At 34.7% G+C, this 26,917-nt stretch overlaps 1 protein-coding gene across 2 annotated transcripts in view; it reads left to right on the top strand.

The window, feature by feature from the left end:
* Positions 1 to 26,917, top strand: part of LOC149085214 (uncharacterized) — a 123,710-nt gene that overhangs the window by 59,135 nt on the left and 37,658 nt on the right. For both annotated transcript variants that reach the window (XM_089233078.1, XM_089233079.1), the window contains 2 exons: positions 4,133 to 4,347; positions 19,830 to 19,925. In XM_089233078.1, coding sequence (XP_089089204.1) covers positions 4,133 to 4,347; positions 19,830 to 19,925 — 311 coding nt within the window. The remainder of the gene's footprint in view (positions 1 to 4,132; positions 4,348 to 19,829; positions 19,926 to 26,917) is intronic.

Below are 26,917 nucleotides of genomic sequence, written 5' to 3'. Positions count from 1 at the left end.
TGAGCATCGCAGTGAAGCATGTAAATAAGTAGAAGCTTTTACACATGAATAAAAAAACACTATTATACCCGTGTAGCAGATTTAGCATGACCCAGGGTGCATCACAGGGAGGCCTGCATTTTCACACTCCATCCCCCAAAAAATTTCTTATAAGATTTTTTATGAAATAATGAGATAAATATTTACAGTTCCTATATACAAACAAGTCCTATGTGCAAAAATATTTACAATCAATCTATTTTTTGACTTAATGAAATTTTTCAAAGCACGTTAGACCCTTTTGGTGAAAGCACAAACTATTCGCTACCCGAAGGCAATTCCTCAAGCAATTTCAGTGCTTCTGGAAGACAGCAGACCTCTCCGTGCCATTTACAGAGCAATTAATAAAAAAATTAACTACAATTATATTTATAATACAGAAAAAATAAGCTATGTATATATAAAAAATATATATATACACAATTATATAAAATGTACAAGAGCAAAATAATTCGTGCAGCTCTAAGTAAAGGTAACTCGAACTACTGATAAAATCATCCCTGCCTGAAACAGTGGCGTAGCCAGGTTTTGGTCCGTGGGGGAGCGAAATTGTGAAAGGCGCCATTTTTTGTTCGTGCTTAAGGCGCAAACTTAAAATTATGCAGTAGTGGAAAGAACGTTGAATTTCCCAATTTATAAAAATCAAATTTATTTTGTTTTCAGTTGATGTTATTTTTCAAATTAAATTAATTACCTTTCAATTGATTAAAATGTATTTTAATTTTTCAATTAATGTAAATTCTATTTTATGTTTTGTGTACTCATGCAAATGCAAACACAAAAAACAACTAGGAAGTCACCCTAACAGGTAGTTTGAAAAAAATATTAGATTAACATATAAAAAATGGTAGGAGAATAAAATAAAAAGAAAAAATATATATTTTTTCTCTTTCTCTAAAATTATTCCAAGATATGAAAATACAGAGAAATCTTCATGCTTCCATTTAATTGCTTTTATTATGTTACACTCTTATCGTAAGCACGTATCACATGTACACTACTTCTACTCAATCATAGAAAAACATTTCTCTTACCGAATTTCTAACAAATTAATGCATGCCGGAAAGTTCTTTCTTATATTATGCATGACCATAATGTATATATGATGTCATAGTTATGCATGGTTTCAGTTCGCGAAGTTTTGCAGTCTTCCATATTAGAAGTAAAACTGACAGATGTCTGAAGTTTCGTGTTATGCAAATACCATAGTGAAAGCCTGCCTGCTCTCTGCAGGAAGGCTTTCCAAACGAAAGATCGGTTAGCATTCATACCTAGAAATTGAAAAAAAAAGAAAGAAAAAAGACTCGCTTCAGTCAACTGCCACTGTACCAGTAGTGCGGCTCAAACCGGGATAAATCAATCCATCATGATGCCCACATGATCGCAGTGGTTATCACATACTACTAAATTGCAGACGCCCAAGCAGAAGGTGACCTGAATCCAAAAACGTTAGGAACTGCTTCAAACGAATTAGTGCGTGCCAGAAATTGCGTATGTGTCCGTAATTTATTTAAGTATCTTTGAGGTGTGTTTGTAATGCAACTGCTCATCTTCCGAATCGAAGTGAAAGAGGCAGGTATATGAATCGATTGAAATTTTTTTTTTGTTTTATTATCTACCGGCTCCCTTTGGAGATACTATGTAAAGGGGAGTTTAGCTCGAAGTTGAAAAACTTAAAAAGGCATTGCGCATAGTATATGTATATTTATTTCTAGTGAAATAAATTCATGCGATGTGTTTTATAACAAATCAGAGAAGAATGGAAATACAGTATGTAGAGTGATGAATGGTACAGACTAGCGCAGGGGTTCTCAAACTTTTTCCATCCACAGTGCCCCGTTACTTTAATCAATGCTTGTACGCGGCTCCCCAGAGAAGTTTAACAAAGAATCTCTGAAAATCCTTCGGGATGCTCCTCGGTGCCCCCGACAAAGGTTGGTCACGCACAGTTTGAGAATCCTCTGGACTAATAATTTCTTGGATTTTTCCCCTCGTAATTTGATCAGAGGGCCTTCGGGTAAGTAGGCAAACCTCAGGACGCCATAGTTCATATTAGAAAGTATCGTAAGCGCTCGGATAAGTGCCAATTGAATAACACTAGATAATCTTTTAAGACTCAACGTTTCGTGGAGTCTGTTTTTCTGAAATAGTATACGTATGTATCTTCAGTTACTTTTAAACTTTCCTCGTAATACATGGACAATTCCAGCCCCAGTTCAGGTGCCTCAAGTGCAAAAGGGACTTCATGAAGATGAGATCCAGTTAAAATTTTCGAGAGTGATCTGTTAGGCAGACATTTCTGAACAGGTAAAGGGCATTAGAAAAGTCCCTTTGATACCCATAAGACGACCCTGCGTAGACCACCTATGTGTTGTTGTGGGAAATAAAGAAACAAATAACGATGATAATCTGTTTTCCAACTTTTCTTAGTCTTTGACACTACCCTATACACAAGCTAGCTGCTCTTGCCAAGGCACCTGCAGATAACGTGGCATTTCTAGGCGTTATGAATATGAATCTAGCTAAGTCTCCCCCCCCCATACATAAAGTGGTATTTCTAGGACCTCAAGCCATGGGTGGAGATACGGGGGAGGGGAGCATTGTCCCCCCCCCCCAGCATCAAAGGTGGAGTCGACTGATCTAACGTATATATTTCAAGAGAAATTGACATCGTGCTCCCCCTCCCCTCAGACTTCCAAGTCTATCTCCGCCTATGCCTCAAGCTCTACATAAGGTGCCCAAAGAAAAAGCGATACTTCTTGGAGCTTGAATCCTAGCCATTACTTCATAGGTTCAATGGTCTGTCCACAATAGGTTCCCGTGCTTAATTTCTTCAAAAAGCGCCTTAGTCAAAGCTCTTGGTGGGCCTTCAGAACAGAATGAACATTTCGTGAACGCCATATCCTCATACCTATGAAAGGTATTTCAAGGAGCTCTACCGAGAACGACCAATAGCAATAAAAAAAGTTAGAGCTAGAAACGGGCAAGATTCTGCCCTTTAATAAAGGTGAGGGAACAGAGGCTGATCTGAACATGCTTCCAGATGAAGAGCTTGAGAGCAATTGTCAAAAATGGTAATGAAAACCTGCCCTTTATTTTTTTTTCCTTTTTCTCTTACGGGTTAGTACAAACCCAATCACTGTGAAACTGTAAGAGGCGCAAATATAAATGTAGATTTTTTTCCCTTACTCATCATTTTAGTCAATGAAGGTAGAAAATGAAAAAGTCAATATTTTTCAAGTTTTTTTTAAAGATCAAAAGTCATTTAGAAAAATAGGCGCCAATGTAGGCAAAATTTCGATTGGGGGAAGCAATTGCTCCCTCTGCTCCCCCCCCCCTTGGCTACGCCACTGGCCTGAAACCTCCCCACGAAATTTCAGAGGATCGCATTTCTTACAAATGGAATATATTTTTCTTGTTTTTGTTATGGACAACCAACCCTCCCTCGCAGCATCTGACGGCTTGACTTCATTCCCTCCAAACAGAGGAAAACAGATGTTTTCTCTCATCGCGTTCAGTTGTGTAATATGAAAAGAGCTAGTGGCGCAGTGTTCCAGTTGATGGAACACATTTTATTCAATGATTTTTCTTATGTTTCCTGTATAAAAAATTAAAAATAATATAAAATAAATAGTTTAGAGTACAGCCAACAATATAACATAGAAATTTTTTCCAAGCAATTTTTTTTGTATCTCAAAAAAATATGCAAAATTTTTTGTAAATACGAGGATTTTAAATAATGCATCACAGCTAAAGATCATGGTTTGCCTTGTTTAGTGGTACCATATATGATTGAAAAGGAAAGTTCAAAGTAAATGGTAAACCTATTTTTATCCATTTATAATTGAATTTAACGGTTTGAGAAGCCAGTCAAGTTAGGTGTTCCATGCAGTGGAACACTGAGCAACAAAGGGTTAAAGCAGTATGCCAAATTTTAATGACCAAGCATTGTTTTGAAGCAGAATGGTCACTTGAACTTCAGCATCCATTTAAATTTCCTCCCCAAATGCAATGAATGTCGTTTTTTTTTCTCAAATTCAATTTCTTTATTAACCATATTAAGAGCTGCTTAAACATTTTTTTTTTTTAATAGAAAATACGCATTTAGTTACAATCAAAAAAGACAATCGTGGTTTTGGATTTAGCATATCTGGTGGTAAAGATTCATCAAAATCGGATTTATTTTCCCAATTGATTCGAGTAAGCAAGCTGTATCCTTTACAACCAGCTATGGCAAGTGAGAATCTTTTTGTTGGAGATATTATTTTAGAAGTTAATGGTACGAATATGATTGGCCTCACAAATACAGTAAGTATACATATTTGTTTGTACATTAAAACCTGATTGAATCAAATTTTTCTGGTTCAGAACCTTCAGGAAGGGATGGAAGTGCTTGCTTTGAAAAATAAAATACATGGGAGAGTGAGCAGAAATACATTGATTGCAATCCCAGATTTGGTTACTTTGAAGTATACCTTTTTTCCCCCCCCCTCAAGAATTTTTTATCATATACAGGCTTCATGAAAGAATTTAAATTTGAAAAATACTTGCTGGCTAAAGTATGCTTAACTGGTTTATGATCATAATTGACTTGAAATAAATTTTGTGTAGAGACAGTATTGATACAGACATATTAGTAAACCTGAAAATCAGTTACTGTATTTCTTAGCCTATCTACTTCACCAAAAACCAACTCTGGCCATATCGCTATATTGCAATTTACTGCCATTAGTGAGATGGGTTGGAAGTGAAGGTGCTGTCTGTCGGTGGTCGCCTCGAGTTCGTTTGGAAAAATATCTTATCTAGATCCTCCCTTGGGTTCGAACCCGGGACCCTGACAACAACTTTCATGATGGTAGACGAGCATCTTACCACCATGCCACTCGGGCTCTTAGCCTATCTAGCACCATTGCCGTCTTAATGCATGGGCCCACCCAGGCACAGGGGCCTCACACAAATGAGATCCAGTTGAAATTTTCTAGAATTTACCAGGTAGGGCCTCAGAAAAACCACTTGGCCCATGATGCTCTTAAGACGGCCTTGTCTAGCACGGCACTTATGTTTAACTATGAACATTATTGTATTGAATTCAAATATATCTCAATTGATTACATTTTAGTTATTCACAATTGATTTTTAGCATTCATCAAGCATTTTCTAACACATTTGTTTGTAGAATACCAGAAAACAGTAATTCTATGAAAGTTCAATTCTATCCTAGAAAAGTGTGGCAGCTAAGTCAATGAGTCACTTGCATAGAGCACACTAATATTTTTTTCAGATTTTTTTTAACCTATGGCCTCATGCAGCACTTATGCCATGAGAGGTCTTTCCCCCCCCCCCCAATGTGCACAAAAAATAAGATGCAATCAATGATGACAAAAAGCATGTTGGTCTTTCATTTGTGGAAAAAGTTACATGATTTAAATAAGTATAACATAATTTATTTGTCCCGACAATACTATACAAATTAGAGTTTAAATACAATAATTGAAAGAAAATACAAAGAGAAAGAAAAAATATTTGAATGAACACAGAACAGTTAATTCATAATGTGATGAAGAAAGCTGGGACAGGGAAGAGAGCAGTAGCTAAAAGCTAGTAAAATGCTAAGAGGTTCCTAGACAGTAGTATATGATGTAGTAGTAGTCTGAGTGTTGATTACTTTAATATGAGAAAAAATATCATAAAAGCGACTTAAAAAAGGGAATAGAACAGCTTATAAATGCCAGAGTATCATATTCCAAATTTTGTAAATTTAGATTATCAATTTCTCATAATGGTTCTTACTTACACAATTACTACATCTCTCTCTCTATAGATACAACTTGATACAAATGAGTCATGATGATTCATATGATATTCACAGCATTAAATACATAAAATTCACTCATTTTAATGCAAAATTCTTGTAACAAAAATAAGATAATCAAAATGTGAGCATCAAATGTAAATGGTTGGAATCAAGTTGCACTTGTGACTTGCTATATCATGTATTATGTTGTTATATATGAAATAATTATGCTGTATTATATTTGTGTATATATAACATTTCACCATAAGTCAGTGTTCACAGTGAAGAGTTGAGATTTTTTCGAATTTCTAGAAAAATATTTTTTTTTTTTACATTTTGGGCATAAACAATTTATATTCACACTTTCCAGTGAAAATTCAGCCTTTGGTTTAGGAGACCAACAAGAAATTGGATAAAGAAAAAAATGTTATTGATTAACCTCGTATCATAGGAAGCTGCAACCGATTTGTAACTTTCATAAAATATTTTACTTGCTCTCAGCAATGTTTGCACGTTTTCTGCAAAAATAACATGTATGTTCATGAAGATATTAATTTTATTTTGAAAAAATACATGTGTAAAAATATATGCCAAATATTGCTTCTAAAAAAAATGTTACTTCTAAAAATTCAAATATTCATTGCATGTTTTTCTCTTATAACATGCAAAGTTTTCAACCAATTGTAGTTTAAGTTACTTACTGAAAGTAGCTGTATGTTGTGAGATCTTTCACAAATTGATATTTTGATTATTTTCAGTCATTTCATTATTTTTTTAAATAATTACTTGTTTATATTGTTTTAACATCGGAGAAAAATATTTACGTGTTCACCTTCACTACTTTAAATACGAAGAAAAATACTGCAGCATTACCAAAACACAAGAAGCTATTGGGCCAATAAACGAAGCTTTTTTCCTGCACGCAGCCACTGCCATATTCAAAAAGGGGAAATCTACTTTTAAGTTGATAAAGCAAAATCATGAACTGCGTTCTTTGATTTCACAGTTCAACAGTTCTCAACTTGATCCCCAAAAGGTGATTAAAATTGGAGAAGTATTTATGAAACACCTTGTTGACCTGCGATACATCTGCTACAATAAGGATGTAACCAAAACTCTCTTCAAAATTTAACCTGGCAACTCTCCCACCAAGTGCTTGGCAGCCATCTTTAATCCGCCATTTTGGATTTAAGCTCACATGAAAAATTGGATGACTTTTCAGGATTTGTTCTACATGTAAAGAGGAACTAGTACTCAAATTTTCAGCCAATTATGAATTACTGTCATATAAAATCGTAAATTTACCGTGCTAATATTACTTTTCTTTCCAAGTTCACCTCGGCATAATATCCTGAAAATACCTGTTTCCTTAATATGTTGGGCTGAGAAAAAAGTTGTTAGTCTCGCACATTTCCTTCAGTTTGTTCATTTTGACATCATATGCAGAAGTTGTGATAAAGCACTTTTATACAGGGTGAATCAGACCTATTCTGCCAAACAAAAGGGGATCGATAGATGAGCCCAAGTGGATCATGAAACACCCCACCAACCCTGTCCTATTTGAAACCCTTTTTTGAGTTTTGGGATAATCAATTATGGAAAAAAATGCATCTGAAAAAACCAGTTTCAAAAAAATTGAAATTTGTGAAGTTTCTGGAAAACCAACACCCAAACTAAGTACATATTTGGAAAAAACAGAAAAAATTCGAATAAGATGAACACCATTTTCATTGAAATATCTAGATTCATTGATGAGCTACTAGTGCTGAAAAATTGGCAACATTTAAAATCAAATTGTCCCCAAATTCTGTAACTGTCAATTCTGCAAACCTACTTCCAGCTACAATTGGTCAAATTTACCAAAAACTTATCCATTCCACCAGCTTTCGAAAGGTCCTACAATGAACCATACTGGTGTTCTGGTTCAGGAGCAATTTAGCCTTTTGTTTGCAATACCCTCTTTGGCATTCACCCTCGGTTCGCCAAACATTTGGGAAACGAAACTAAGGTAGATGAAAACGTATGTAAATCTATCACTATCTGAGATATGCAGATATGCTCCAAGCTTCCTGCACTGCGCGCATTCTACTCAAAGTTATAAAAACGGTGAGTCAATCCACCTTAGCGAGCATACGCCTATTGGCTTGTTTGATGTTTATTGCATTAGCTCAGTCGATTTTGTAATGATCTCCAATCTGAAATCGCACAAGTATCCTAGATTGTACGTCTCTCAAGGAGTGACATCTTCCTCACATATACGTACATGTTTTTCGGCTACGTCACTGCACTAGTGCGGAGAAATTCTTTCTGGTATGCAAATAAGCCTAGCTGGTGCTAGGAGCACTTTATCTCCTATAAGAAGGCATAGTTCCTTCTTACTTGGCTGCATTTGTGATTTGTTTGCGGGTGAGCACTGCTGGTGTGCTAAGAGTTCTCCATCTTTAGAAGCGATCTGCCAAGTTATTGCTGAGGTCTCTGAAAAATAAGGGATTGAACTTCCCCTTTTTTTCTGAGGATCACCTCCACCAGAAGTTGACTATGCCGAGTTGTCAGATAAACTCTTCTCAATCTGCTACACTGGACCAACCTACCGTTCTTGAACGTTCTTACTCCATCATCAGATGGACTAAATCCAATATCGGGAGCCTACGCATCCATCACCACCAACTGGACTCACTGTCACAGATCGGTCATTGCCACCAACTGGAATCTATGGACTCCTTGTCGATCGCTCACCTTCATCGACCGGGACCCTACGGAGTCGCCACCAATCGTTTTGGGATCTTACGGAGTCATCACTGATCTATCTTCTCGGCCGACCGGATTTTACGATTTTGATACCGATTGTTCATCGCTGCCTATTGCAACCTACAGACTCGTCGCCATTGCCGGTCACTCATCACTGCCTATCGGACCCTATGATCTCATCCACGCCGACCAGACCTACGGACTAGACATCATCACCGTTGACTGCTTGTCGCTGCTAATTGGATTCTATGGCTTCATCGTTATCGACTGGACCTTACGGACGCTTTACTACTTCTAATCAAGAGGACTGATTGTTTGTGTATTTGCATTTGCCTCGACCCCTTCAAATTCCCTGATTCGTGAAAGAGGTGATTAACTTTTCAGTTCAGAATTCTTGTTGTTAGGAAACCTAATAAATTATTTGTTCATTTTCAATGTGTCTTTGCCTGGTAACTTACAGCGACGCACACAAAAACCCTTAATGCAATGGAAACATTGTAATTTTTTTTTTTTACATGCTGCGCTCACTTGCTTTCTATTATTTCCTACTTTGTGTTTTTCTTACATTGATACGAATTAACCAAGTTGGTTCTTATTCTGTAGTTTATTCCCCTTGTATTTCGAAATTTTCTTTTCGATTTCAGTCATTAAAATGATCAAGTAGTTATACCTTCTAACCTGTAAATGGTTGACTCATTTTGTGAATGAAGAGTACAGGGATATGCATTTCATTTTATGGATTTTGTAATGGTAACTCTCTGAGAGCACCATCTGCATTACCCACATCGCATGTTTAACCGTTCTGTATTTACAACGATTCACCAAAGACAGACTGGTTCATTAGGTAAGGCATACAAAAAAGGCCAGGATCGCCGCTCTGCCACCGTCAAGGAGTTTGTATTCAACCTAACGGAAGAAGAGCCAAGTGTTAGTTCACGCTTACTTGTGAGAGAATTTCACAAAAAAGAGTGATGAATGTTTTGTAGAAAAACTAGTACCATCCATACCATTTCACAGCAGTACAAGAATTACAGCACTTGGACTTCCTAAAGCCGGATTCCATTTGCTGTTGCCTGTTAGAGCGAGATATTAAAGCATACCATTTCCTGAGATTGACACTTTGGACAGGTGAGTCACTTTTCACTCGATGTCATTAAATTTACATAATTGACATCATTACGCTAAAAAAAATCCCTTTGTAATGTGAAACTCATCATTTCAAATGCGATTTAGCTTGAATATTTGGCTTAGAGTGATTGGAGATGTTTTGATAGGTCCACGTTTTCATCCACCTTCGTTTTGTTTGCCAAATGTTTGTCTAACCTCTACTTGGGCGAATGTGCCGATAAGCGTATTGTAAACATAAGGCTGACTTTCTCCTGAACCAAAACACCGATACGGTTCATTATAGGCTCTTTCGAAAGCTGGTGAAATTAATAAGTTTTTGGTAAATTTGACTGATCGTAGCTAGAAGGGTGTTAGCAGAATTGACGATTACAGAATTTAGTGATAATTCGATTTTAAATGTTGCAGATCTTTCAGCGCTTATAGCTCGTCAATGAATCTAGATATTTCAATGAAAATGGTGTCACCTTATTAGAATTTTTTTGTTTTTCTAAATATGTATTTAGTTTGCTTGTCGGTTTTTCAGAAACTTCACAAGTTTGGATTTTTCAAACTTGACTTATTTTTTTCCCATAATTGATTATCCAACATAACTCAAACGGTTTGAGATAGGACAGGGTTAGTGGGGTGTTTCATGATCCACTTGGGCTCATCTATCACCCCATTTCGTTTGGCAGAATAGGTCGAATTCACCCTGTATAGCATTAGACACTTGTTTTTGCTCATCTGAATAATGCTGCAGGCTAGTTCTCAAAATAATCAAATGACAGAAAATAATCAAAATACCAATTTGTGGAAAATACCTTTACTACTTTTAACAAGTAACATAGATAAGTGCGTCACTTGATATCTTTTTGATCATTTTTATTGCACCATAGTCATTTTGTGCATGTGAGGGTAATTAGACTGTCAGACTAGACAAGACCTGGGCTCTGTCCCTTCCAGGATATAAGCCCTTTACCCATGTGAGTTGGGTCATGCCGGGGAGAACCAGGGGTGATGGCCCAAAGCACTCGATAGTGAAGCCCCAGCAAGCACCCCCTCCCGACACCTTAATCTTCTAAGTACTGTCTGCAGGCATGGAGCTTTAGCAGCTTCACTCCACCCTGGGAGAAGGGGCCTGAGTAATGGCCCCAGGCACCCCGGTCCCAGAATTCCCCAGGTGGTTTTATTTGAAACCAAAAATTTAATATTAATCTTATATGGGCGACAACGCCTTTTGAACATTTGTCATTAAAATTGGAATATATACAAACATACATGTCCCTAGACCGATATTCTAGTTAGTCGTTTGTTTGGATGTGTCTTATTACCAGCCCGGCTCTGTGTCGCATCACTCTGGCTTGTGTGCTCAGGCAAGCCCATCTTGTGCGCTGGGCCACTTTTCTCCTTTTCGGTAGCAGTCTATGGCTGGGTGGCTCGGCCCATATTTTGTGTTGCCATCCCAGATGCTAGGCTACTTTTTTTCCTTTTCAGCAACAGAGTAATTAGACTGGGACCTAATGCATATTGCTGATTTTGAATGGCAGTGTTCTACATTTTGCCTTTTTTTACATATCACAGAGAGGGTAGACAGGCTATTTTTCTGTGGTCATAATGTCAATTTTTATGACATTCCCGTAACAAAAATGTAAATTTGACCACAAGTGTACCTCGTTCAGCTCACCTAGCGGGGTGCTGGGGAGGAGGACACAAATGGTCTCATAATAATCATTACATGTAATTTACATTTTATATATATTCATTTTCAATAAATATGACCAGACAGAGCAAGCTAACCAAAACAACAAAACCAAAGCTAATCCTTAACTAAAGCTCTCTTCAGACAATGCCTCATTTAAACTAATCCCACATTGCTCACCAAAATAGGTGTAGAGCAAGACGACTCAACCTGGCAGTTATATATATATATATATATATATATATATATATATAATGTGTATATGTGTATATAAATGTATGCATATGTGTGTATTTTTTTATTTCATTTTCCTCCTCCTATTCCAATTCTATATGTATTTCATGTCCACAACACACCTGCATACTCATATTGTCATATTCATGCTGCTCACCGAATTAGGTGCTGAGCGAGATGGCACAGGATTTTTTTCTTTTGAATATTTTTATCTAATCCACCCGAGCGAGTGAACTCAACCCAATAAAACCGATGCTGGCTTCTAACCCACAAGTTAACTAGGCCAATCAAATCCATTTGCTTACCAGCAAGGTGTTAAGCGAGATAACTTACTCTGATGGATGTTTTATATTATGCAGTAAGATTTTCATTTTGTTTGTTGTATCCTTGTATATAATATAGTAAGTGTAAAATAACATGATATGACATGGGTCCCTCCCCTTCAATTGCTTCTAAAATATGCCTTTATTAGTGTACGTTCATTTTTTTTGATGAAACCCCAAAACTTTTCTCGAATAATTCTCAACCCCATCTCGTCTGTTATTACCACAAAATCTGTGAATCACAACAATACCCAATTGTCCGGGGAAAAAATATATTTTTTCAAAAAAAAAAATTTTGTATGTTTAATTTTTTTTCCCTTTTTGACTCAAAATGAAGTGTTCCGGATTCTGCCATGAAGCTTTGCTGGAAGAGATCTCGGCAACAGAATAAGTTCAGTGGCAAAGTTCTGGTGCTCATTCATTCATTAAGGTCATGATGTTGCTGTTTTTTTTGTACCTCTGCCTCAGGAGCGATTTTGATAACGATGAATCGGGTATCGAACTCGCAACACCTTAGCATCCTTTGGTACTTGAAGCATATATCTTATCGACCTGGGCTGTTGCACCCGACATATTTTTGAATTTTTATTACATTTAACAGGAATTTTCATATGGAGTTTAGCTGTATATTTGATAACATAATTATGAAGAAATGAAATTGATATTTTCTGCAAATGCATATTTTCAAATCATTTCCTTCAAATGCTCATGTGTCATTCAATATTGAATTATTTTATGTTAAATTTCATTATAGCATGTCAGATTTCCTGTGAGTTTCATGAAATTTATTTTAAAAACTTCACATGCTTTAAGCGGAAAACATGCAATGAAAATTGAAATTTTTAGAAGAAACATTTGGCATACTTTTATACATCTTTTAGAAGTAATGTTCATGAATACAGGCATCCCTCGCTGTATGTGATTAATTCGATCTGGAAAATAGTTGCGCAAGACGAAATTGTGTAAAGTGAGTTGAATTTAACATGGAAAAGAGATAAGGATAAGAGGTTCATTTTCTTCAGAAGGATTTAAAAAACTGAACTCAACTGCAAAAGAACTTTTTTTTTATTAATTATTCAACTTTATATGAATAAATCATGTGAATTTAGGCAATATGAATGAATTAAATTACTTTTTCGTTCTTCTCTACTTCTGATTGATTCTAGTGAATGCGGTCGTTTTCTTTCCTGAAAAGCCTAGTATGATAGGCTGATAGCTCTTTTTAATGAAACAATCTAGATTCTGCTGACAAGCAGCATTTTTCGTTGTCTTATAAAAACTTCAGTAGCAAATCTAGAGAATTCTGCATATTTCTTGCAAATATTTTGGAATTCCACAACATAACTTCGTGGATGCCTTCAGTATATAAAAATTCTAGTTTCACTGAAACTATTTTTTTGTTTAAATTTCTCATGGCATTGTCAATCTGTTACCAAATGTTCATGAGTGAGATATGGCAATACCTTCTAGAGCAGAAGGCCTGACCTCGAGATTCGTGACGTCATCGAATTCCGTCCTAGAATCGTCTTCCCTGTAAGATCGTTTTCCAGCAGCACCACGCACTGTGTAACGCCGTTATATATATATTTTTTTTACCCACCCCGCTGCAATATATTATATTTTTTTTCTTATAAAAAAAGGTTGAATTAGCTAAGAATTGAGCACTCGAATGGACGAGTTTATACTTATAACTCAACATTATTTTCAAGTATCAATTAAAGCCAGAGTTTTTACGAAAACTTAACATTTGAAAAAATTACCATTTGACATCGAAATTTCCCCAAGAGAATTAATTTTTTGGAATTTCATTTGTTGATTTTAACCAAAAAAATATCCATTGAATACCAAAATTCAACTATATATAAAATATCCTTTATTTTTCATTTAGACATATGCAATATTCACTATATATTTTGTCGTTAAAAAAAAAAATATATACAAACTTTTCATGTAATGTGTATTTTATTGAAAGAAAAAAAGAAAGAATGAACAAATAAATATGCTTTGCTTTGCTCTTTCCAGAAAATTTTAATGTAAACTGTGGATTAGATATAGATTGCATGATTCTCATTCGTACACAAATGCATAACATTTAAGTAGTAAAAATCTATTTCAAACATTTTTTTTTTCAATATATGCCACCAGTTTCTTCTTTGCATATAAAATTGTTTTATTTATAATGTCTCTTAAAAATTCATTTTTATTCAAAGATTCTTTAGAAATAAGCCAGAAAAAAAAAACCAAGAATACGTAGATAAATTTTGAGACTAAATTTTCTTGCTTCATGTTATGAAGCAAAGTGTGATCTATGTTCAAGATTATAAATATCATCAGGTTCATATATAATTTAGGCTGGGGAACGAAAATTATATCCAATGTTTTCCACTACACACATGGAATTCCACAATAAATAAAACTTGCTAGAATTGAAAAACAATCTTTAATTGAACATTTGCATTAAACATGAATTCAACATCATTTTTTAGTTTCTCAGTCATAATGTAATTATATAGAACATAACTAACAACTACAGGAGTTGGACACGACAAACCCCTTTAACCAAATTTCATATGATTATGAAACTTCCATTGTTTAAAAACATTTCTTTTCAGTAGTTAGATACGCTTTCCACTCTGAGCATTTAAGTTTTTTCATGAAAGCATGTGAGCAATATATATATATATTCAGAACTTGATGCCAATTTTCTGTGAACGACTAAAATCATAACCACCATCATTTATGTATAACTTTTTTTTTAAAAGAAAGGGGGAAGTGTGAAATATACCAGTAATGAGACACTTATTTCAAAGATTTAAAAATAAAAAATGAATTTAAGGTGAATTTGAAATTTTGAGCTGATAATGATGGATAAATGTTTGACTGATATTGAAAGTAATTGAGTAAATATTATTTTAGGAGTTTGGGAGCTAACTAATTAAATGTTAAGTGGCCCATTACTTATATGTTTACCAAACTTGATCGAAACACTCAAGTTTTTTCTTTGCACATCTTTCATTCCTAATTCCCCCTTTTTTCTTTGTCACCAAATCATTTTTATTCATACACAGATTTTTGAGTGAAATATTAGATGAAATCCATACAATTTTTTTAGCAATATCAGCTTTCCTGTGACCATTACAACACTCATATACATTTCCTAAAATTTTAAACTCTTCCAAGGTGGTAAAAGCTGTGTTTACAAGGATTACTATATATGATATGATTACTATATATGATATGGTTACTGTGATTACTTTGATAAATTCAGCAGTATCAGTAAAATGAGGGATATTTCTGTCTGGACCCAATATACTGTATTTAAAGCCTTGCAAACAAACTAATTGAAGACTGAGTACAAGTTTGATGTTTTGTCTCTCTAAATTAGAAGGTCAGAGATTTCCATGTTAGCCCTTTTGCATATGAGACAACATTTGCAGAGTCTGTCATACAGTTGTTTCAATGATGCTGTACAAAAATTGTCAACTGAAACATCAAAGTTCAGGTAAAAATAGCACTTGCCATCATTTCTTTGATTCAACCAGTTATTTCTGATATTTTTTAACAAATACACACTATCTATAACAAAAAATAGTGGTCTCGATGGACACTGAGGCTGGGGATACATATATAAATTCTTATGTGGCTTTGTGAACAAGCTCATTGCTTTTCTATTGATAGCATTGTTATCAGTGACAACACCAATAACTGTGAAACCAATATTTTCTAAACCTAAAACAACTTAAAATAACATTATGTAACAATACATGATTTATCTTGAACACAGGTGAAATATGCACTTCTTTAAAAGAGGACATTAAGCTGGAAACCATAAACACAAAAGCACTCTTTGCAACTTCTTCTGTATTGAAGGCCATGCCAACAGAACCTCCCTTGTAATCAAAATAAGGTTTTATGTAAATTTCGTCAACAAGGAGAATAACCTTTTTATCTTCATCAGAAATATATTTTGCTCTGGCTTTTATGTATATCAAGAAATTTTGACTCACCTCCTCGGTTGGTGAAACTGGTAGTCGCTGACTAATTCTCCTCAAAGTTGATGGATGAAGCAGTATCATTTTATTGCTAGATCTTATAAATTTGTACGCTTGTGGCGAAATTGAATGTAACAGAGTAGCAAATACTATGATGTCATTAGAGTATTTAAAGTTGTTTTTTGCACAACGACTAATCTTAATTTGTTCCTCTATAAAATTTATCAGTAATTCATTTTCACCAGTCTTCAAACAAGACAGAGTATCATTGAAGAAATCTATTTTAGAGGAATTTTCCTCACACATAGGATTCATACTTTTAAGTGTGTCTAATATATCAATTAAGTCATTGAAATTTGTGAACTTATATGGGAGGGTAAATTTTGAAATTGTTTTCAATGCAGTACTCTTTAGATAAACGGAAACATTAAGCTTACTTACAACCACTGAATGCGAAATCTGTGGGTATGGTTGTATATCCAAATGATAAACACAAAATTTGTCACTGATTTGACACGACACTTCATAAAAATTGTCAAGACCAAATGTTTCAACACATCACTGTAGATCTTCCATACTGCTGATTTGTCTCTGTTGAGAAAATGTTGCTGCATCAGTCACACTTTCCTCTCAAGGGCCCTTTTTCAGCGTTCATTCTTTCAGTGTTTTTTGTAGTTTGGAGATAACCTTCGTTCAATAGGCAATCAAGTGCCATAGAAGTTGAGGGATATCCTTCGAAGATGCATGGCACATCGTTCTTTCTTCTCTTAATTTTCAACGGAGCTGTTAAAGTATTACTACTGTTTCTGTCAAAAGCCGAAGATTCTGTTACCAAATCCGTGGCCAGAAAATGCAGTTCACATACCTAGACATAAAATAAGCATAATCAGACTGATGGCTATTGGTAATAACATGAAATTAATTTAGTCTCTGACCATTACTTGTTCTCCATAAGAGATGGGACAAATAATCTGCTGCTAAATTATACATAATATACTACTATTATAACTAGTTAAATACTAGTTCATAAATTATATGGTGCATTACTAGTTAGGAGTAAATAATGATTTACATTTCCTTGATTGGATATGAAATTGTAATTAATTAAAAACAAAAATCATTTTGTAATATTAATGTACTATGTATCTGTCAAATTTTGTCAGTATCATGGCAATATCTCCCAATTACCAGTTTTTCAATATATCTCTATTGAAATAAAAAAAATTCCATACTTAAAATTCAATATTAAAAATTACCAATAATTTCATTTTTAATTAAAAACACTAATTTCATTTTTAATTAAAAACACTAATTTCATTTTTTAATTAAAAACACTAATTTCATTTACAATTGTGATGAATTTTAAGGAAATTAATATTCGGCCACGAAATATTTGATATCTGGCCAAAACATTAGCTGAATATTTGTTCCATCTCTATTCTTAATATCGGAGTTGATTTTTTTTGCATTTCGTTGGTTTTTTTAAATTTTTCTTAAAGAATAAAACAATATAATGTTAGGAAATGAGCACTTACACTACTGCGATCATTCGGTACGAAGTCCTTTCTTTGGATGGCATTCAACCACCACTTCTTCAGATCTTCACATTTCAGAAAATAAAATACAGATACTTTTGGTCCTGGCAGATAATTTCCTCTGCAATACGGGTCAGACATATTTCTATAAAAAAATATCTAATCGACGACCACGTGCCTTCGTTACAACCTGATGTTTTAATGGCGATGGGAGAAGCAGAGCGTGGATCGTGGGAGAATGCCGAGAAGAAGAAATTCTCTTTCTAGTTTAAGCCGGAGTGTGGTGACGTCACAGCATCGAAAATATCGTGAGCGAAGGCTTCCTGCTCTAGAAGGTATTGGATATGGTGAGTTGTATCTCAGAATTTTTTTTGTCATTAATCATTTCTAGGATTAAAGTTAAACTCCAAGCTGAATTTTGCTGATTGGAATTCGTCAAATCTACTTATAAAAATTGTGTTATAGGGAAATCGCATAAAGCAAAATCCTGTAATGCGAGGGATAACTGTATACAAGTGATTTTCACAGAAATGCTTACAAACATGGCTCAGAGCAAGTAAAATACAGGGTTAGGAAGAAATAAGTTTCCCATTTCAGAGAGCTGTGAAGTGTGTTCTACTGCTCCAAATAAGACAAATTTATAGAGATAATTCAAATGATCTTCACATTTAAAAAAAAATTAAGTACCCTAATTCACCTATAGATGCTACTCTAACATGAATGATATTTATTTCAATGTATTGAAAAGAGACTCAAATTGCATTACAGCACATGCCTATTGGCGTTTGTTGGATAAGAAGGCGGATTGGGGAGGGACATCAGATACTTATTTGCACATCATGCCTACGTTGCAAGAAAAAGCTCTACTGGTAAACTGATTCTACCAGAACCAACAAAAGTCTGTTGCAGCTGTAAAAGAACTCCACCATATGAAGCAGATATGAAGACGTCCAATGTGTCTGTTGTGCCCCGTGCAAGATGGTACAAAAATATTAAATGACTGGGCAACTTGGCATTCTCACGGATAGAGGACAGCCTGCTTACATTGAAGATAGGGCTACCGCAGTTGGGGAAGCTAGCAGCGAATTGCCACATGGTATTGTGAGTGTTCTAGTTGTTTTCCCGTGCTGCAGATATGCCGTATTACACTATACTAACCTTCATGTAGCTGATTTTATATTTTTATCCCTACATAACCAAACGTGTACCTATTGCATGAAGAGATTTGTAAAACCTTTAGACTTCAGTTCCTTTGCTCAAATGGTAGTTGATGTCAATTGGCCAGGGAACATTCTGTAGACTGACAAAGCCCACTTTTGCCTGAATAACCTAGTTGACAATTACAATTGTTGAGTTTGGGCAGCGTAAAGCCCTCACACTATCCAGAAACAACTCTTGCATCCTAAAAAAGTGACAGTGTAGTATAGTATTATGACCACTTTTATTATTGGGTCATATTTGTTTTTGAAGAGATAAAAAGCAAATTGAATCCAAACCTGTTCTGTCACAAGACAATTGTACTATGATATGCTGAGGGATTTTAGATTTCACAACTTAAACAGCGTGGATGCTTTCAGTAGCTTGTTCTGTAAAGTAATTGGTAAGACAGTATTTCACAGATGCACGGGTGATCAGCCGTCTTTTCCTACAGCATGACCTCCTCACTTACTGGATATCACTCTTTTTGACTTTTGGTGGCAGGGTTTCCCAAAAAAAGGACATCGACCATAAAAAAACCTGTTCGGAATGTTTTGGCTGATTCTCTATGTTCAGCTGTGGAGGATATAATTTTGCATTTGGAGCAAAATTATATTTCAAAATGAAGGGCATATTGATCAGTTTAAGTGCTACATATTAAACATTGTTATTATATATGTAAACATATTCAATATATTTATTTGTATGCTCCAGCACCACTTATCAAGCGATTTTTGTATTTCTTATTTAATAAATGACAAGTATGAATTACGTGTTGGTTAAATTTTGTATCATTTTAAGCTGAACGCCCTCCAGATCTCTCTGAAGTGGTAAACTTATTTTTCGCCAACCCTTTAGTTCAGGAAATTTACAAATCCTTTGTAGCTTTTTATGATACAGGGTTGATCAAAAAAATTTTTTAATTTCTTGTTGATTCCCCTAAATGCACTAGTGATTATACTCACACTTTCGTGTGAAGATTCAAGCATTAGGTTCATATGTCCAAAATTTCAAAACAATTCATCAATTGTTTTTCTAGAAATTTCGAAAAATCTCTCTCAAGTGAACACTGACTTGTGGCCATATAGTGTATAAACCCAATTTATTTCTAATTTAATTAATTTTTCAAAGTATTTAAACAATTTTGTTTTCACACTCCAGGAAGCTTTAGAATTTTTGCGATCATCAGACTGTGATGTTACATTCAAAGTATTTCGTCCCACTAAATGTGGTTTTCCATCACTGTCACTATGCAAAGTAAGTTCTTGTGAAATTTTTGATATTTTTCGAATTCATTACCTTTTATCGGATGTCTCAGTTTATGTACCTGATACATTATCGTTTTTAGTTGTTCAGGTACAAATCAATCTCAGTTTTATTTTATCTTAATTTTAATGATAATTTTTAGAAAACTTTGAAGTGTTTTAGTCTGTTTGAAATCAAGCACACTACCTCTGGTATTAGTCAGGTGCCTTATCAGGCTTGATCTCTCATAAACTTTTTCCATATTTTTTTAGTTAATAATTATAAATATATTCATCGTATTAATGTTTGAGACATTTGAAAAGAAATAAAATAATTGCATAGGGATAAATCGAGAAATTCGAAAAAGATACTTAGATAGATACTTAGATAGATACAGATACTTAGATAAGACAACCATAATTTTTTATGGTCAAAGAAATTTTTTGTTATGATCATTATTTTTTTTTATGATAATTGCTCTTATTTTAGGTTGCTGTATTTTAGATATTTATTTATATTGCAGTTTAGAGCAATGTGGGGGGGTTCCCCCTTGAGAACGACCTCCTCATTGATCCATATTTCTTTCTTTTTTTTAAATTTCTTCTAATTTTATTATGTCTTCCCATTTCATCTCTAATTTTATAATTTCGGGTTATGTGTATAAAGCTGCCTTTTGGCGCTATACTCTGACTTTTGAAATGTTTCAAATAAATCTGTTTTCTGTCAGTTGCTCTTTTATAATGCATGCTATACAAATATATATATATACATATATTAGTACATGTTCTTTGCCCCCCCCCCCAGAAAAAGTTGAAATGACAGCCCTGTAAAAAACCATAAAACATTCCTCCTGAGACTGCAGCCAGGATCACTGTGGGACCTTCCTTCATGGGAGAGCCATGTGGCTCACTATCTGGGAATCATTGATATACAGTAAGACCTCTATATAACTTTGACCACTCTCACCATGAACACGCCTATAATGTCAGTTTCTTAAAGTCCTGCTAGCTTAACTGGCAAAACTTTTACACGTTATTAAATCACCCCGTTAATGAAGTCATATTTATTCGGTCATCAGGTGTGACATTATAACGAGGTCTGACCGATGATGAAATGGCGTCGGACTCGGAAAAGCATTTTGTTGCAAGGAGTGGATCACCTCAAGATTCAGAAATAAATATTTGTTATAAGCATAAATTTGTAATTGTTTCTGCAAATATTGAACACACATGGCCCTCACATCCTAGAGCAGGGCCTCTAGGCTGGGATCTTTTGCGGGCACATTATGGTGAATTTATAGTGGGAAAAACAAAAAAATGATGCGAATCATCCTAGATCCCAGGACTGGAGCCCTGTCAGCCCCACCCTTGTGAGGGCCATGATTGAACAAGGGAAGAATGAGAAATCTGGGTTTGCCGTCTATGCGTTTTGAATTCCCCCCCCCCCTGAAACTATTGCTTGTCTTTATCTGCCAATAAAGAGGCATTTTCCACACCACCTCTTTCTCTAAATTTTCGGTTGCGTGGAGGCTTTCTTGCTTTGCTTCAGGGATATAGTTAGTGTATCAATAGGACAGGGGATCCACAGACACACGTTTTACATTTGTGCTACTCGCCAGAGGCCAAGCTGCATAACTTCAAAGTAGAATAACTGGTGAGTGATTGGGAATTTCCGATATTTATGACCAGCCGCAAAACCCCTAAAAATCTAAATAATTGGACGATAAATTATCGTCCAATTATAACGATGGAAGACGTATTAACCTGTTCTCAGAAATGAACGAAGTAATTGACATGTGCATGGCAAATGTCAGCGACTAATCAGTGAAGTACCTGCTGAATATATTGTGTTTTGAATCAGTCATCAAGGTGCACATGACTGGTGATGTACCATACAGTTTTCTTTGCATGCAGTGAATTATGTTGAGAGTTTCCATTGTGATTTTTTTTTTCCACTGTTGTATTGTTCATTTATTCAAATGATAGGTTCACAAATATAAATTTTTGTTACAAATTTAGAGAAAAGTTTTCAAATTTTAGAGTAGAAAAATTGTTTGAAATTTATAAAGTTACGCAATTTATATATATACACATGAGCATATGCCGTGTGAATATACCTAAATTAGCGTTTCGCCCAAAATTGAACAATCTCCTGCTCTTCAGCTGACTTTTATGGTGAGATACAATGTAGAATTTTTTTATATCATTACTTTTTTCTAGCTAAAATTAAATACAAAATTCGGTCATAAAATATAGTTTACACTAAATTATTGAAAAAACATGCTAATTAATAAGTGTTACGTCGATGTAAGTCAGCACAAATAAATTTAAATGCATCTGGCAAGATTCTCATTTCCCACTGTGAATGAAAACTATACAAAATTATTCTATGAAATTCAATATTAAAACCTTTTGATTAATTTTGTGATCAATTATTGGGAATTGAATTTTCCATTGAGGATGTTTGCAGTTGCTGATGAAACGCTTTGTTCATACGTACCTATTTTGACTTCTGTGCATTATTAATACAGTACCAAAAAGGAAAAATGGTCTAATAGTCCATTAAGACCGTAAGATTATAATAAATTCGACTCATAAATTGATTAAAAGGGTTTTAAATTAATTAATCTCTTAAAAGTGTTTAAATTAATTAATTAATCAATTGATTTGTGCAGAATTAAAAAGTAGTTGGTTGTTTATTAATTATTTATTATATTATAAACGAGTAAAATATTGTAGACCAGGTGATAGACTCATAGAAATTTGATTCATTGGGCCGTGGTTTGAAAAAGGTTGAGAACCACTGTTTTAGGAGGATTTTTGGGAACTCAGGTTATGTCTAGGCCTGCTCATCTCTCACTACTTTCTTGGGATGGATGCCATGGCCCCCCTCCTTCCTCCAAGGGTGGGGCTGACGACTCTAGCCTGGGGCAATAACAATTACTCGACGCGTGGCCCACTATTTAGAAGGCTAAAAAGGGTGGAGGGGTACAAATTCTATTATTATGTTTTTTACATCAAATTTACTGAATGGGGGGAATTTCAATCTAGAAACCCACCAAAAATCCCAGCTTGTGAGTCGCCAACTTTTAAATTTTTTCGTGACTTAAAATGATTGGCAGCACGGTCTTAACACATGGGCCCATGCGGGCACAGCCTGGGAGCCTCAACAAAACAGGGGCCTCACAAAAATGACAACTGTTTGATATTTCCGGAATTTGCCAGGAAGGGCCTCAAAAAAATCACTCAACCCCAGGGCTCATGATGCTCTTAAGACGACCTTGCCACAGATATGGATAAAAAGTGGAACTAACAGGCAATGTGCCTAAACACGTGAACCAAATGTTCAAAATCAACTGTTCTTAATGGTATCCTTGGAGATGAGCGAGCTTTAGTGAGAAAACAATTAACTCATTTTTCTTATACAGTAAAACCCCTCTTAACGGACATCTCTCAGGTGCTGTCACACCTCTTTTACAGCCAAATAATAATTTACCCTTGTGTAATAAAAGTATGCATTTCAAACCCCTGATTAATGGTCACCCACTTTTACGGATATGTCAGTAGCGACATATTGTTTATAAAAGTTTTCTCTGACATGGTCCCGCTCCTTCACAGGGGCAATGACTAAAATTGGCTAAATCTGATACAGCCTGGTCCGCGCGCTCTTTTTGAAAGAAAGAAAATACAGACAATGAGATTCAAGGCACAAAGAAAGTGTTCATATCAAAACTTGCGGCATTGTGCACCACACACAGCCTTCCACTTTTTTTTTCTCAGAAATAGAAACCAATGTTTTGGAATTAAAACCATCAAATTCTTTAAAAAAGGGCTATGATTGGAGAAGGGGAGGGGTCACTTTGAAAAAAAATCAGTAAAACGATTTTCACATTTGTATGACGACCTGTGTGAGCGTACAAACTTCGTTTACACGACTCATCATATAAACAAAGTTTTGTTATATTGAAACTGAGCCCCCTAACATTTTGAATAACTTTACACCTATGGCTATAGCGAAAAGTACATCATCAGGAATAAAGAGAAAAAACAATTGCAGAAAAGTTTAGAGAGAATGTGTTCTCTCTCGTCTGTATTCGTGTCTGTAAAAACACTCGAAGTATAGTGCATTAATTACTCTCGGAGAAAACTAACTTTTGATGCATTTTATCTAGCTAGGAACACAGCTGTCAATTTTTGGGATCGCTTCACTGATGCAGCTTATACGCCAAAGTGATGCATTACCAATGTCTCGCATGGGTGAGAGTTTTGCCTCGAGCCGCCCATGGTATACAGAATTTCTACAAAAATATATTTGTTTTTTTTTTTAATATTTTTATTTTTACTAATAGTTTGTAATTTTTGATATCCTTGGGGGGGGGCACCCCTACCCCGGCGTATGCCTGTGTGAGCACCCACGGGTTGAAAACACTTCTGATGCCCCTGCATATATACATACAAATTGCACCAATGAAAATTCTTTCCATTTTTCTTCAGCATTATCTCCATTTCCCCATTCAAATTATTTTGACCAGTTTCACCAATACCTCAAGTCCAGTCGGACTGGACTGTATAATGGATGTTTTCCCTCCTGGATACAGCATTTCATCATTTCTTTCTGCTGTTTAGCTAGACAAGTTGTAGTATAAACTGTCCAAGTTCTAAATTTTACTTAAAGAGAAGTGTGAATTTTGGTGGTAAAATTTAGTCTGCGATGTCAAGTACTGAAGGTTTTTAAGAAAACAGCCCATTGAATGGACCTGTGAATAAAACTGATAACAAATAGCAAGTGATTTGTTTTTGTGTTTTTCAAACACTGATAATGAATCTTCCTGCAATGAAGAAACATCTTCATTGAAAAGAAAGCAACCCCTTGAAGGTGATGTTTCTACATGCTGAAGTTCAAATACTATTGTGGATGCTGGAACATCAAAACCCAAACACCAAAGGTCAATAAGACAATTTATTGGTGAAACAAGTGACTGCCAGAGGTTAGTTCTTAATCGAAAAGTATCCAAATTTTTTTATGCTAATAATATACCTTTTAACATAGCTGATAGTGATGCATTTAGAGAAATGCTTTGCATCCAGGTTATACCCCTCCTAATAGGAAGAACTTAGCTGGATCATTATTAGATGAGGCAGATAAAACTGTCAATATGCTAATGGCAGAGGAATTAAAAAATTCAATTATCACTCTGATGTTGGATGGTTGGTCAAATGCAAATGCTGACTCCATCGCAGTGAGTATCCACACTGGCAAGAGCACCCACTTAATAGATGCTGTAGAATGTGTCCTCTCACAAGAAAACAGCAGAATTCTGTGTGGAAATAGCTAAAAGGGGCTATGGATACTATCAAGCAAGAGTTAATGTGGCAAAAATAATAGAAAACAATGGAGACTTGTGAACATGATTGTTAAGGGACCTCAGCCACGGATTGTTTTACCAGAATCCCTAAATGATGCTAAATTGGCTGAAGATTTTAATGGTTTTTTCATCAACACAGTTGAAAACATTTCTCCCGATGTAGATGAACATATGGATCATGTTTCATACTCCGAAAGAGATTTAATGGTATTCAGCCCAATAAATGAAAAAAGTTTACAAATAGTGATAAATAGTTTGGGAAATAATAAAGCATGTGGTTATGATGGTATTACTGCAAAGATGTTAAAAATAGTGTATAAATATCATTCTAAATTCTTACTCTATCTTGTAAACACTTCCATATTAGAAGGGAAATTTGTGAAAAAATTAAAATACGCAATTGTAAAACCCATCTATAAGACCGGAAATAAAAATAACTTAAAAAAATTTCGCCCCATTTCGATTTTGCCCATATTCTCAAAAGTAATCGAATCAGTTGTTAGAAATAAAATTGTGAATTTTCTTGACAAACATAGTTATTTTTCGAGTTCACAGTTTGGTTTCCGAAAAAATATGAATACAGAAATGGCCATTTTGAAATTCTCTGAATATATCTACACCGAAAATAATAAAAATAATAAAAACTTAGCCCTTAGATATAAAGAAAGCGTTTGAAAGTATCGATCATGATATATTAATGAAAAAATTCTATAATGCAGGTTTAAGGGAGAAAATTTTTAACTGGCTTACGAGTTATCTTGAAAATAGAAAGCAAGCTGTTAAAATAAATAATATATTATGTGATTATAAGATAATAAGAAAAAGAATTCCTCAGGGATCAATTTTAGGACCATTGGCATTTTTAGTATATATAAATGACATTCATTCTTTGCAACTGCATGGGAAATTAGTTACATTTGCCGACGATGCAGCATTGAGCATATCAGCTTCAAGTCATCAAGTATTAAAGCAATATACAGAAGAAGACTTAAATCGAATTCAATATTGGCTCCATAGAAATAAACTCCAGTTAAACGTCTCGAAAACAAAATACATAAAATTTCAACTTCGAAGAAATGACGTTGCCATTTCATTTCAGATAAGGTATCACTCTCTAAATTGTATGAATGAGCTCTGCGATTGCCCTCAAATAGAAAAGACTGAAACCTTCAAGTATTTAGGAATAACATTTAGTAGAGATTTGAAATGGAAAAATAATATAGAAATTATCAACAATAGAATAAAATATTATAATATAAGAATATATAACCCCAGAAACATTATTTCAGAAAACTTTTTGATAACTATTTACAATGCTTGGATCCTGTCCACCATTCATTATGGAATTTGTGTATGGGGAGGTGATTATAACTGTAATATCCAATTACTCAACAAAACAATAAACAAAAGCTTAAATATAATCAGGCCAGATACTCATCATCCAGCAAATATCCAAATAAATGACTACAGATCAAATGTTCGTAAAACCTATGTTTATAGACTATTACTCTTTCTATTCAAAAATACAGATTGGTTTAAAATAAGACAAATTCAAAGAAATATCAGAAATAACGGAACGCAATTTCAAATAATTCTTCCTCGTAAAACTATAATAAAAAAACAATTTATCTATTTAGGA

This window comes from Pholcus phalangioides, unplaced genomic scaffold (assembly GCF_987345545.1).
Source record: "Pholcus phalangioides strain wild (caught in Gottingen) unplaced genomic scaffold, Ppha-v1.0 ptg000007l_1, whole genome shotgun sequence".
In the NCBI taxonomy this organism is placed as follows: Eukaryota; Metazoa; Arthropoda; class Arachnida; order Araneae; family Pholcidae; genus Pholcus; species Pholcus phalangioides.
The sequence above is the reverse complement of the archived record's forward strand: the minus strand, read 5'-3'. Positions and strand labels throughout refer to the sequence as shown.